Genomic DNA, 11,940 nt, shown 5'->3' with positions numbered 1-11,940 from the left:
TGTCAGTCTCCATGGACCCTAATTGTATCAGTGCAGGTTTCCCTCTTCTATTAATAAGGGATTCATTTCAATGTGTTATCCCATAGTGTCAGTGAGAGCATCACCTCTGGCGTTAACAGGGATCAGTGCGCTGTTAACAGAGAGTCAGTCGGAATCTGAGAAGAGTGGACTAGAAGGCAACAACAATGGATCGGAATTGGAGAAAAATGGATTGGAATGCTACAACAATGGATCAGAATCTGAAAACAGTGGAATGGAATGCTACAACAATGGATCGAAGTTTCATCTCGGATATTGACTCATTTTCTGTATATTTCAATATACTATCATTAGAAGAGCGAATACGGGTTGCACTTTTGATTATTCAATACATTTACAATCCTCTCCTTGCTGCTCTTGGTATCCCTGGTAAGTCTCTGTATCCAGCTATTAATTCTGTAAATCATGCTTTACTCTATTACTGTTCTTGTCATTTACACTGCCTTACTTTCTGCTTAGGTGTTCCACGTAAGTCTCTATAGCCAGCTATTAACTCTACAAACTGTAACTGTGTAATCTTCTTGTAATCTACTCTTTTCTTTTTGCTATTGGTTTCCGCGGTAATTCTCTATATCCAGCTATTAGATCTGGGAGGTTTTCAAACTGTATTTAAAGTGATATAGAACCAGTTAATACACCTAAGGGTCAAGAGCTTCACACGTCAAAAATAAAACAGCCATGTATGACTAAAGCGATAGAGAGCAGCATAAAACTACAGGAAAAGGTATACAAAAATGGTGAATGTGAAAGATGCAAAGAACAGCAAAGGGTAAAAAAAAAAGAGCGGCCCTGAAATCCCAGCTTCCAGCAGGCGTTCAAATAGATTTTAGAAAAATGATGCCCACCTACCTGAAGCTGGTGCCACCACGCGAGATCTTGGTCTGGAAGCCTCTCTTGACTGCGCGTTGCAGTGCGTGCACGTCAGAATGTGCGCAGTCCTGGAGGTGGTGTCACATGGCTGCACCCTGGAAATGCCAAGCTGAGGCCATTAGTGCCTCATTTACTGATCCCCACCCTCACTCCTGTGGTGAAAACTCCCTATATGCCACAATTTGAAAGTCCATCTATCCGGGTTCTAAGGTTTCTCCAATAATAAAAATTGCCACCCTAAATTCACCAATTTCACCCCCTCTGTGTTTTCTGTACAAGTATTGTTAAATCTTTCTGAACACCAGCACTTAATCGTTTCTTATCATTTAAAAATATTCTGTGTTTATTCTTCCTCCCAAAGTGAATTATATTTCCGAACATTATACTTCAGCTGTAAACTCACTTGATCAGTCAATAACCCTTTGCAGGCTCGTTGTGCCCTCTTCACTGCTTACCTTCCCACTTGCTTAGTATCGTTGGCAAACTCAGTACCGTCATCCATAGATTATAACTATCTGAGGTTAAACATCTATATTAAATCTCCACTTAACTGTCACTTCTCCGAATTGCACAAACCCAGCTTCTCCACTCTCTCCACTTCACTGAAGTCGCTCATCCCTGGTACCATTCTGGTCAATGTTCCATTAACTTTCTCTGCTCGAAGGAGAACAACTCCAGCTTGTCCACTCTCTCCATGTCACTGAAGTCCCTCATCCCTGGTACCAATCTGGTCAATGTTCCATTAACTTTCTCTGCTCTAAGAAGAACAACCCCGGCTTCTCCACTCTCTCCACTTAACTGAAATCGCGCATCTCTGGTACCATTCTGGTCAATGTCTCATTAACTTTCTCTGCTCGAAAGATAAAAATCCCAGATTCTCCAGTCTCCCCAGGTCACTGAAGTCCCTCATCCCTGGTACCATTCTGGTAAATCTCCCCTTAACATTCGCTGCTCTAAAGGGTTCAAACACAGCTTCTACAGTCTCTCCACGTAACTGTAGTCTCCAATCCCTGGTACCATTGTGGTAAATCTCCCCTTAACATCCGCTGCTCTAAGGAGTACAAACACAGCTTCTCCAGTCTCTCCAAGGAACTGTAGTCTCAGATCCTTGGTACCATTCTAATCAACCTCCTCTGCATCTTCTCTAATCCTTGACTACCTTGCAATAGTGTGGTGCTCAGAATTGGACACAGTATTCCCACTGGACCTTGACCAATGATTTAGAAAACGTTCGCATTTCTTCCTGGGTTTTGTTACTCAATGGCCCCAAAATTGCAGTGACCTCCGACCTAAAAAAATTGCAGTAACTTTCCTGGTGGTCTGGGTGGTTCAAAAACCTTCGGCCCTGGGGTTCTCCCTGAAGGCTTATGTAGAGGCCGACATATTCCAGGAAGGTATGTGCTTCATATATGTCCTGGCATAACCAATCAAAGTAGGGTAGTCCCTGTCATATTTGTGGTAAGTTCCGTATGTCACCCTAAGTATGAAAGGGAATATCCCCAAAACACACTTCAAATATTAATTTTTTAGAAAACACGTATATAAAATTAATCAAAATTGAATTTATTTAATTATTTAATTAAGTTTTCTTTCAATTGAAAATAAATGTACATATATTAAAGAGCATATAAATAAACTTACCTTATTCAACCAGATTTTAAATGTTTGGATTATTTAAAATTGTCTTCTTCTGTCTTTAATTTTTCTCATGCTAATAAAAGCCTGCTTTTTGCCTGCTTTTATCAGTCGAAGAATTTCACGGGCATTTGCTGTGCAGAAGTTGGACAAATAGCCCAAATTACCACTCGCGGAAATGCTTTACTTCCAGATGTGTGCGATCTGTCAGAGGATTATTGACTGATCACAGACCTAAACCTGGAATTGCATTGTCCCCGCGGGAGCCCGGAGGCGCCGTGAATTCAGGGCCGATGTTTCTGTTTGGAAAGCCAAAGACTGTGTATGCTTTAGTAATAACCGTCGCAACTTGTACTGCCAAGTTGAAAGATTTGTATAAGTACACCGCAGGTCTCTCTGATCGTGCATCCACTTTGAATTGATACCCTTTAATTCATATTGCCTCTGCCCATAATTCTACCAAAATGTATTACATCACACTTTTATGAATTAAACTGTATACTTCTCATTATTTAGTAACATTTCCGAGTTTCGTGCCTTCAAGAACTTTGAAATTATGCCTTCACATCCAATTCCATAGTTTTAATATTAATCAAAAGGGCAGTCGTCCGAATAGCGACTCCTGCGGAACACCACTGCATACGTCCCTCTTGTCGGAAAAAGAACCGTTTACCACTGCTCTCTATGCTTTCAGTCCCTTAGCCAATTTCTGAACCATGTCGTCACTGCCCATTTACTCGCATGCGCTTCAATTTTAGCATTGTGTGGTATTTATCAAACGCATCTTGAAGGGAAAGAAAAATCTGGAAAGTATAAGCAGTATCAATCATAGAATTGGTGAGTCAAGTTGTGTTAACAATTTCTTTACCAAAGCATGCCGCCCCACTCTGATTACAGGCTTCGCCTGATTTCAACCAATGAATTACAAAATCATTGCTTTTATTCCCATTTTGTTATTTATATGTGTTTGTCCTCAGGATATGGGCGTTGCTAGTAAGGCTGATATTATAAGGCTGGTCTGCATAGAGTGGAATTAAAGAGTGGTTTACTTGGAAATTTGAAAAGAGTGGGGAGTTGGAGACGAGGACGAGGTGCAACCTTTTCCCCACAGTGTTTGTAGGGCTTTGTGTTACAGGCAGATATTTAATTTCATTACCCGTTACTTTATGCAGAGAAATTATGAAGTCAGTGAACTAAACTTTAAATTAAGTTACTTAAATACCAATTTAATTACATTTAATTAAATAGAACAAGGCCATGTAGGGATGGCAATGTAGGTGGTGTGCCGAAACTGCAACATCTGAGCGTTTCCAGCAAGCATTGTGATCCCGGACAGCCACGTTTGCACTCTGTGCCTGCATCTTGATGATCTTTAGCCCAGAGTTGCTGAGCTGGAGTCTGAGGTGGAGACATTGCGGGGCATCAGGAAGGAGGTGAGTTACCTGGATACTTTGTTCCAGGAGGCCGGCACATCCCTTTGGTTAGGTAGTGGTGCAGGTACGCTTAGTGGTCTCGGGCAGGAGGTTGTTGCTAACAATCAGGCAGATAAGGGAACCACATGTGCAGAGTTGGAGGAGCCTTTACCTTTGCTCTTAGAAACATAGAAACATAGAAAATAGGTGCAGGAGCAGGCCATTCAGCCCTTCTAGCCTGCACCGCCATTCAACGAGTTCATGGCTGAACATGAAACTTCAGTACCCACTTCCTGCTTTCACGCCATACCCCTTGATCCCCCGAGTACTAAGGACTTCATCTAACTCCCTTTTGAATATATTTAGTGAATTGGCCTCAACTACTTCCTGTGGTAGAGAATTCCACAGGTTCACCACTCTCTGGGTGAAGAAGTTTCTCCTTATCTCGGTCCTAAATGGCTTACCCCTTATCCTTAGACTGTGACCCCTGGTTCTGGACTTCCCCAACATTGGGAACATTCTTCCTGCATCCAACCTGTCCAAACCCGTCAGAATTTTAAACGTTTCTATGAGGTCCCCTCTCACTCTTCTGAACTCCAGTGAATACAAGCCCAGTTGATTCAGTCTTTCTTGATAGGTCAGTCCCACCATCCCGGGAATCAGTCTGGTGAATCTTCGCTGCACTCCCTCAACAGCAAGTATGTCCTTCCTCAAGTTAGGAGACCAAAACTGTACACAATACTCCAGGTGTGGCCTCACCAAGGCCCTGTACAACTGTAGCAACACCTCCCTGCCCCTGTACTCAAATCCCCTCGCTATGAAGGCCAACATGCCATTTGCTTTCTTAACCGCCTGCTGTACCTGCATGCCAACCTTCAATGACTGATGTACCATGACACCCAGGTCTCGTTGCACCTTCCCTTTTCCTAATCTGTCACCATTCAGATAATAGTCTGTCTCTCTGTTTTTACCACCAAAGTGGATAACCTCACATTTATCCACATTATACTTCATCTGCCACGCATTTGCCCACTCACCTAACCTATCCAAGTCACTCTGTAGCCTCATAGCATCCTCCTCGCAGCTCACACTGCCACCCAACTTAGTGTCATCCGCAAATTTGGAGATACTACATTTAATCCCTTCGTCTAAATCATTGTTGCTGCCTGTGTGGATAAGGGAAATGCCTGCACGATGGATGAACAGGTTGACCATGGCACCATGATGTAGGACGTCATTCAAATGGGTGGAGTGAAAGGGAATGTAATTGCGGGAGAGGACAGTATAATCAGTACTCTTCTCTGCAGCCGTGACTGGTAGTTTTGAAGGTCATGTTCTTTGCCAGGGTTAAAGACGTCGCCTCGCGGCTGGAGAAGAACATGCAATGGGTAGAGGAGTATCCAGTTATCGTGGTTCATGTAGGAAAACAACGACAGGTAGAACTTGGAATGAGGTTCTGCTGAAAGAGTTTGAGGAGCTGGGGTCCAAATTAAAGAGTAGAACCTCAAAGTTAATAATCTAGGATGGTTACCTGAGCCACGCACCAATTGGTATAGTGATAAGCAGATTAGAAAGTTAAATGCGTGGCTCAAAGAGAAGTGTGGGAGACAGAGGTTTTGCTACATGTGGCCCTGGCACCAATACCAGAGCAGGAGACGGGCTCCACTTGAACCGGGCTGGAGCCAGTGCCCTGACGAATCGAAGAACTAAGGCAGATGGCAGGACTTTAAACTAAAGAAGGGGGAGGACTCAGAAAAGTGTAGATTTAAAAGCAGCAAGAGAAATGTCAAGGCTCTGGAGCAGAGTAGAATTTGGGGCAAAATTAAGCAGAGTCGTTCAGCAAGGGACACAAAGAGTACCAAAGGTATTAGGACATATTCTATCTGACTAAGATGATAGCATGGAAATATACAAAAAAGACAAAACCTAAAGGCATTATATCTGAATGCGCGAAGCATTCGCAATAATATCGATGAATTATTGGAAAATATATAAATTAATAGGTTTGATCTATAGCCATTAGAGAGACGTGGTTGCAAAATGGCCAAGGTTGGGAACTAAATATAGTAGAATACTTAACATTTAGAAGAGATAGGCTTAATGGAAAAGGAGTAGGGGTGGCCCTGATAATAAAGGATGTGATAAAGACAGTAGAGAGAAATAATCATTCTTACCTCGGAAAATCAAAAAGTAGAATAAGTTTTGGTGGAGGTAAGAAATAGCTGGGGCAGAAAACATTGGTGGGAGTTTTTTTATAGGCCCCCAAACAGTAGTGTGAATGGGGGGCAGAGTATAAATCATGGAATTAGAGGTGCATATTACAATGGAAGTACAGTAATCATGGGGGACTTTAACCTACATATAGATGAGGGAAACCACATTTTCAGTAATTTAAATATCCGCTATTAATTCATCTATTTTGTTGCGAATGCTTCGCACAATCAGATACAGTGCCTTTAGGTTTTGTCTTTCTTCTATATTTTCCTGCTGTCATCTTAGACAGATATGCCCTATTACCTTTATTACTGTCTTTGTCCCTTCCTGAACTACTCTGCTTATATTTACCCCAAACTCTGCTGTGCTCCAGAGCCTTAACATTTCTCTTGCTGATTTTAAATTTACTCTTTTCTGAGTCCTCTCCCTCATAATTTTATAGATCATGACGTTCTGGATCAGTAGTTTATGGAACGAACTAGAGTACAGGCTATTTCAGATATAATCATAGAGCATGCGAGGACTCCATTTCGGACTATCATTCCATGCCGACCAAAAAGAGGCTATCGAGCTTAATTGCACTTTCCAGTTCTCGGTCCAATCGTGTAGGTTACGGCACTTTGGGCGCACATCCAAAAGCACATCTAAGTACTTTATGAATATGGTGAGTGTTTCTGCCTCTACCACCCTTTCAGTCAGTAAGTTCGGGATACCCCCTCCCTCCCTTAGTAGAGGGTGTCAACAACCAGGGGGTATAAATTGAAAGTCATTGGTAGAAGGTTTAGAGAGGATGTGAGTGGAATTTCTTCACTAGAGTGTTGGCGGGCCCCTCATAATTCTACAGACCTCAATGTGGTCTCCACTCAGTCTCCTCTGTTTCAATGAAAACAAATCCATCCTATCCAATCTCTCCTCATAGCTTAGATTCTCCACTCCCGGAAACATCCTTGTAAATCTCCTCTGAACCCTCGCCAGTACAATCAGGTCCTCCCTGTAATATGGTGACCAGAACTGCATGCAGTACTCCAGTTGTGACCTAACCAATGTTTTGTACAGTTCAAGAATAATCCCCTGCTCTTGTATTCTATGCCTCGGCTAATAAAGGCAAGCATTCCACATGCCTTATCATCATCTTATCTACACGGCCTGCTACTTTCAGGGATCTGTGTACATGCACTCCAAGGTCCCTTTGTTCCTCTACATTTCTCATTATACTGCCATTTAATGTGCATTCCCTTTCCTTGTACAGGCCTCCCAAAATGCATTCCCTTACATTTCTCTGGATTAAATTCCATTCGCCACTGTTCTGCCCACCTGACCAGATGTTTGATATCTTCCTGCATTCCGCAGCTTTCTTCTTCATTATCAACCACACAGCCGATTTTAGTGTCATCTGCAAACTTCTTAATCATACCCCCTACATTCAAGTCTAGATCATTGATGTAGATCCCATAAAGCAAGGGACCGAGTTCTGAGCCATGTGGAAACCCACTGGAAACATCCTTCCAGTCACAAAAACGCCCATCAACCATTACTCTTTGCTTCCTGCCTCTGAGCCAATTTTGGATCCAACTTACCACATTGCCCCGGATTCCATGGCTTTTATTTGTGTGACAAGTCTTCCATATGGGACCTTATCAAAAGCTTTGCTAGAATTCATATACATTACATTATACGCGTTGCCCTCATCGACCCTCCTGCTTAACTCATTGAAAAATGCAATCAGATTAGTCAGGCACGATCTTTCTTTAACAAATCCGTGCTGACTGTCCTTGATTAATCCTTGTCTTTATGTGAAGGTTTAACCCCTCGTTCAGGATGTTTTTCAATAAATTTCCCACCACTGAGGTTAAGCTGACTGACCTGTAATTAGTCGGTCTATCCTTAGTATTGTGCAACGAGAAAAGTTTACTTAATAACCATGTAAAAAAGTAGTCTTTTGATCATAATATAACAAAATTTTATATTAAGTTTGAAAGTGACTGAGTTAAGTCCAAAACTAGGATCTTAAATCTAAAAAAAGGAAACTATGTATGTATGAGGGGAGACTTGGCTAAGGTAGATTTGAAACTACATTAAAAGGTATTATAGTGGACCAGCAATGGTTGCGCTTAAAGAATTAATGCATAATTTGCAAAAAAAAAACATTTCTTAATGCACAATCGAATTTCATTCTGCTATTTCCACGGATCATTTAGAACAGACCAAGAGAATTTTGTACTGTTTTAGGATATTTTTCACCTGATGGCGAAAGGGCATCGACCTGAAATGTTAACTCTGTTTCTCTCTCCAAAGTTTCTGCCTGACATGCTGAGTATTTCCAACATTTTCTATTTTCATTTCAAATTTCCAGCACCCGCACTATGTTGCTGTTGTTTTCGCCTAATGCTCAGCATGGTTACTTGCACAGAGTCACAGGATCAAATCGTAGCAGTTTATAACACATCTTCACATGTCAGAAATAACCGCTCATCATTCAGTTCCACTCAGTGTCTCCTTTATCACCATCTCCAATTCTGCATTAGTCACATTGCTTCTGATTGTTGGAACAGGATTACAAGGATCATTTTATTCTCACCAAATGTTCATTCTGTCAGATTTCAATACATTTATTTCCCATCTTTGTTTTGAATTTACAATTGGATCCCATGTCCGCCTGGCATAGTTCAGAGTGATTCTCTATCGCCTCCTGCTGTATTTCAGGATAAAAAATCTCAGCTGATTGTAACTGAATAAGTGAGGATAAAAAAATCCTTTCATATTTTCTCGTGTAATATTTTCCACACAAATGGAAACCAACAGGTGAAAAAGTATGAGAATATATCCCTTCCATTTGTTTTCATAAAATTTATAAACACATTCGGCGGCTCTTTGCCTATGGGGTAATTCGCCTGGTTTCGATGCTAATAAATGCATTTAGTGGGACATCACCTGGTCAATCATGACAAGTTATTTTAATTCAGTGTCTATTCTTTGTCATTTTATTTGGAACAACTTCCTTTCAATGAGCTGCAATTTGTATATTTCAATAAAAACGGCAGAAAACTCATCCGTACACTTAAATACAATTGCCTATAATCATCGCATGGCAACTTTGCAGTTTATGTATTTTGCTGTTGCATTCATTTTCAATTCTAAATATAACGGATATTCTAACCAGGAGCACGAATCCAAGCGGGATGACATCCTCCTGAACATAATGGCACAGAAGCGAATTGCACAGCTCTGAATGCTGACTGATCCCGGGACACGACGGCTTCCTGAGAGGTTCTGGTCCTTTTTGTCACTGGTACCTCGGATGATTCTTTGGTCTGCTCGGTTAAAGCAAGATCTATCATTTAATCTCTCATTGATCAACCATCTGTTACTTTCTGTTGTATTTATCACCATTTAATTTATTGATTTCACAGTGTATTCCCAATTATTCGGGCACAAAACCCTGCATTCAGCTCCACGGGTAATCAAATTAGATTATATCATTTAACGACTTACAGATTTCACCCTAAATTCCATCAAACTGCTACTCTTGCTCCCAGCCTGATGTATAATTTATCTGTTTATTTCCCTTCCTCACAGCGAACGTAGTGACGATTGTGATCCTGTCTCGGGGAAAGTGCGGTCTCTCCAAATGTGTCACTCGCTACCTGGTGGCCATGGCAGCGACGGATTTACCGCTTGTTATCCTCGATCTGGTATTGAGGCACGTGCCGATTATTTATTGGAATCAGTTTATTTCCCTGTATGACCTCCCTTTGTGTAATATACATGCCGTCCTGCTGTTTGCAGCCACAGACTGTTCTGTCTGGTTCACTGTAAGTTTCACCTTTGATCGATTTGTGGTAATTTGTTGCCACAAACTGAAAACTAAATATTGCACAGAGAAAACGGCGGTTCTGGTTCTGGGAACAGTGAGTGTGCTGAGCGGATTAAAAAACATTTTCTGGTATTTTATGTTGACAAATCGGTATTCGCTCATGAACAGCCCCTGGTTTTGTCATGTAACATGGGCAGTTATGGACTCACCAGTCTGCACAACAATCGAGTTTCTTAATTATATCCTCACTCCATGTCTCCCATTTGTTGTGATTGTGCTGCTCAATGCTGTCACTGTTAGACACATTTTAGTGGCCAACAGAGCCCGCAGGAGACTCCGCGGTCCCAGCAGTGGGGAGAATTCAAGAGACCCAGAAATGGAGAGCCGTAGGAAATCCATCATTGTACTGTTTGTTATCTCGGGGAACTTCATCCTGTTATGGGCAGTGTTTATGGTGTATTGTATATCGATCCGAATGTGGTGGATGGGGTATCGGTCTGTATTCCTACCTGGTTATGTACAGGAAGTGGGATTCGGGCTGCAGCAGCTGAGTTGCTGCACAAACACCGGTACTTATGCCGTGACACAGACTAAGTTCAGAGAGCAGTTGAAGAATGTGGGGAAATATCCATTTACTCTGATTGTGAAAAAAATTAAACGATGAGCAAAAGCGCAGAATTTGCAGCCTCCGACTCCCAGCGGCTTGGTATTGTAAGCGAGACTATCTTCCCTGCACGAAGATGGCGGCTCTGGTGTCCTGCACTATGATTGTGGCTTTGGGGTCCTGCATTACAATTGCGACTCTTGGGTCCAGCACTAAAAAGGCGAAACTGAGGCCCTTCACTAAGACTGCGGCTCTGCGGTCCCACACTATTATCGCGGCTCTACGTCCCTGCTATAAGATGGCGGGTCTTGGTCCCTGAAATAAGATCCCAGCTCTTGGTCCAGGCACAAAGCTGGCGACTCCGGTCCCCGCACAGGATGAGGCTCCTGACGCCCCGCACAAAGATGGCGGCTCATGCTTTCCATATTACGAAGTAGGTTCTGGATTACCACACACGATGGCGACGGGTCTTCTATACTAAGTTGATCCCACTGGGGACCTGCACTAAGATGGCGGCTCTCTGGTCTTGCACTTATATTGCGCCTCTGGATACGCGCCCAAAGATGGCTGATCTTGGTCCCTGCACTAAGATGGCGGTTCTGACGCCCTACTTTAAGATGGTGGTTCTGCGGACCCATATTAAGGCAGCCGCTCTGGCGCCCCCACAAAAAGATAGTGGCTCTTTCTCCTCGCACTAAGATGGCGGCTCTGGGGTCCCGCACTAAGATGGTTGACCTGATCCACCGCACTGCACAATGATTGCGGCAGGCAACCGGGGCCTTTTACCCAACTTTTGAGCAGTGTAGGATATATCAGTGTATTACAGAGAGGGGCGTGGGTTATATCAGTGTTATAATAAAGGGTGCGGTGTTTATCAGAATTTTACAGTGAGGGTGTTGGTATATATCAATGTGTTGCAGTGAGGGGTTTGGTATTTACCTGTATTACAGTGAGGGTTGTGGCTGTCATATGAGGAGAGACTGGATCAACTGGGCCTTTATTCACTGGCGTTTAGAAAGATGAGATTCTGACGGAACAGGACAGGTTAGATGCGGAAGAATGTTCTCGATGTTGGGGAAGTCCAGAACCAGGGGACATAGTCTTAGGATAAGGGGTAAGCCATTTAGGACTGAGATGAGGAGAAACCTCTTCACTCAGAGAGTTGTTAACCTGTGGAATTCCCTGCAAAGAGTTGTTGATGCCAGTTCATTAGATTTACTCAAGAGGGAGTTAGATATGGCCCTTATGGTGAAGGCGATCAAGGGTTATGGAGAGAAAGCAGGAAAGGTGTATTGATAGAATGATCAGCCATGATCTTATTGAATGGCGGTGCAGGCTCGAAGGGCCGAATG

General features: G+C 42.7%; 1 protein-coding gene across 1 annotated transcript; it reads left to right on the top strand.

Annotated features, from left to right (window-relative positions):
• Nucleotides 1–206: 206 nt before the first annotated feature.
• Nucleotides 207–10,648, top strand: LOC139274015 (probable G-protein coupled receptor 139). Its single transcript, XM_070891071.1, has 2 exons — nt 207–408; nt 9,747–10,648. The coding sequence occupies exons 1-2, from the start codon at nt 207–209 to the stop codon at nt 10,646–10,648; spliced, it is 1,104 nt and encodes a 367-aa protein (XP_070747172.1).
• The last annotated feature ends 1,292 nt before the right edge of the window (nt 10,649–11,940 follow it).

Source organism: Pristiophorus japonicus, chromosome 9, assembly GCF_044704955.1.
Source record: "Pristiophorus japonicus isolate sPriJap1 chromosome 9, sPriJap1.hap1, whole genome shotgun sequence".
Classification (NCBI taxonomy): Eukaryota; Metazoa; Chordata; class Chondrichthyes; family Pristiophoridae; genus Pristiophorus; species Pristiophorus japonicus.
This window is presented reverse-complemented; position numbering and strand designations above follow the sequence as displayed.

Bases quoted from the DNA above. Each gene is read 5' to 3' on its own strand.
- LOC139274015 (XM_070891071.1), top strand. From the start codon at position 207: ATGGATTGGAATGCTACAACAATGGATCAGAATCTGAAAACAGTGGAA. The intron at 409-9,746 runs GTAAGTCTCTGT...CCTTCCTCACAG, and splicing joins TGCTGCTCTTGGTATCCCTG to CGAACGTAGTGACGATTGTG.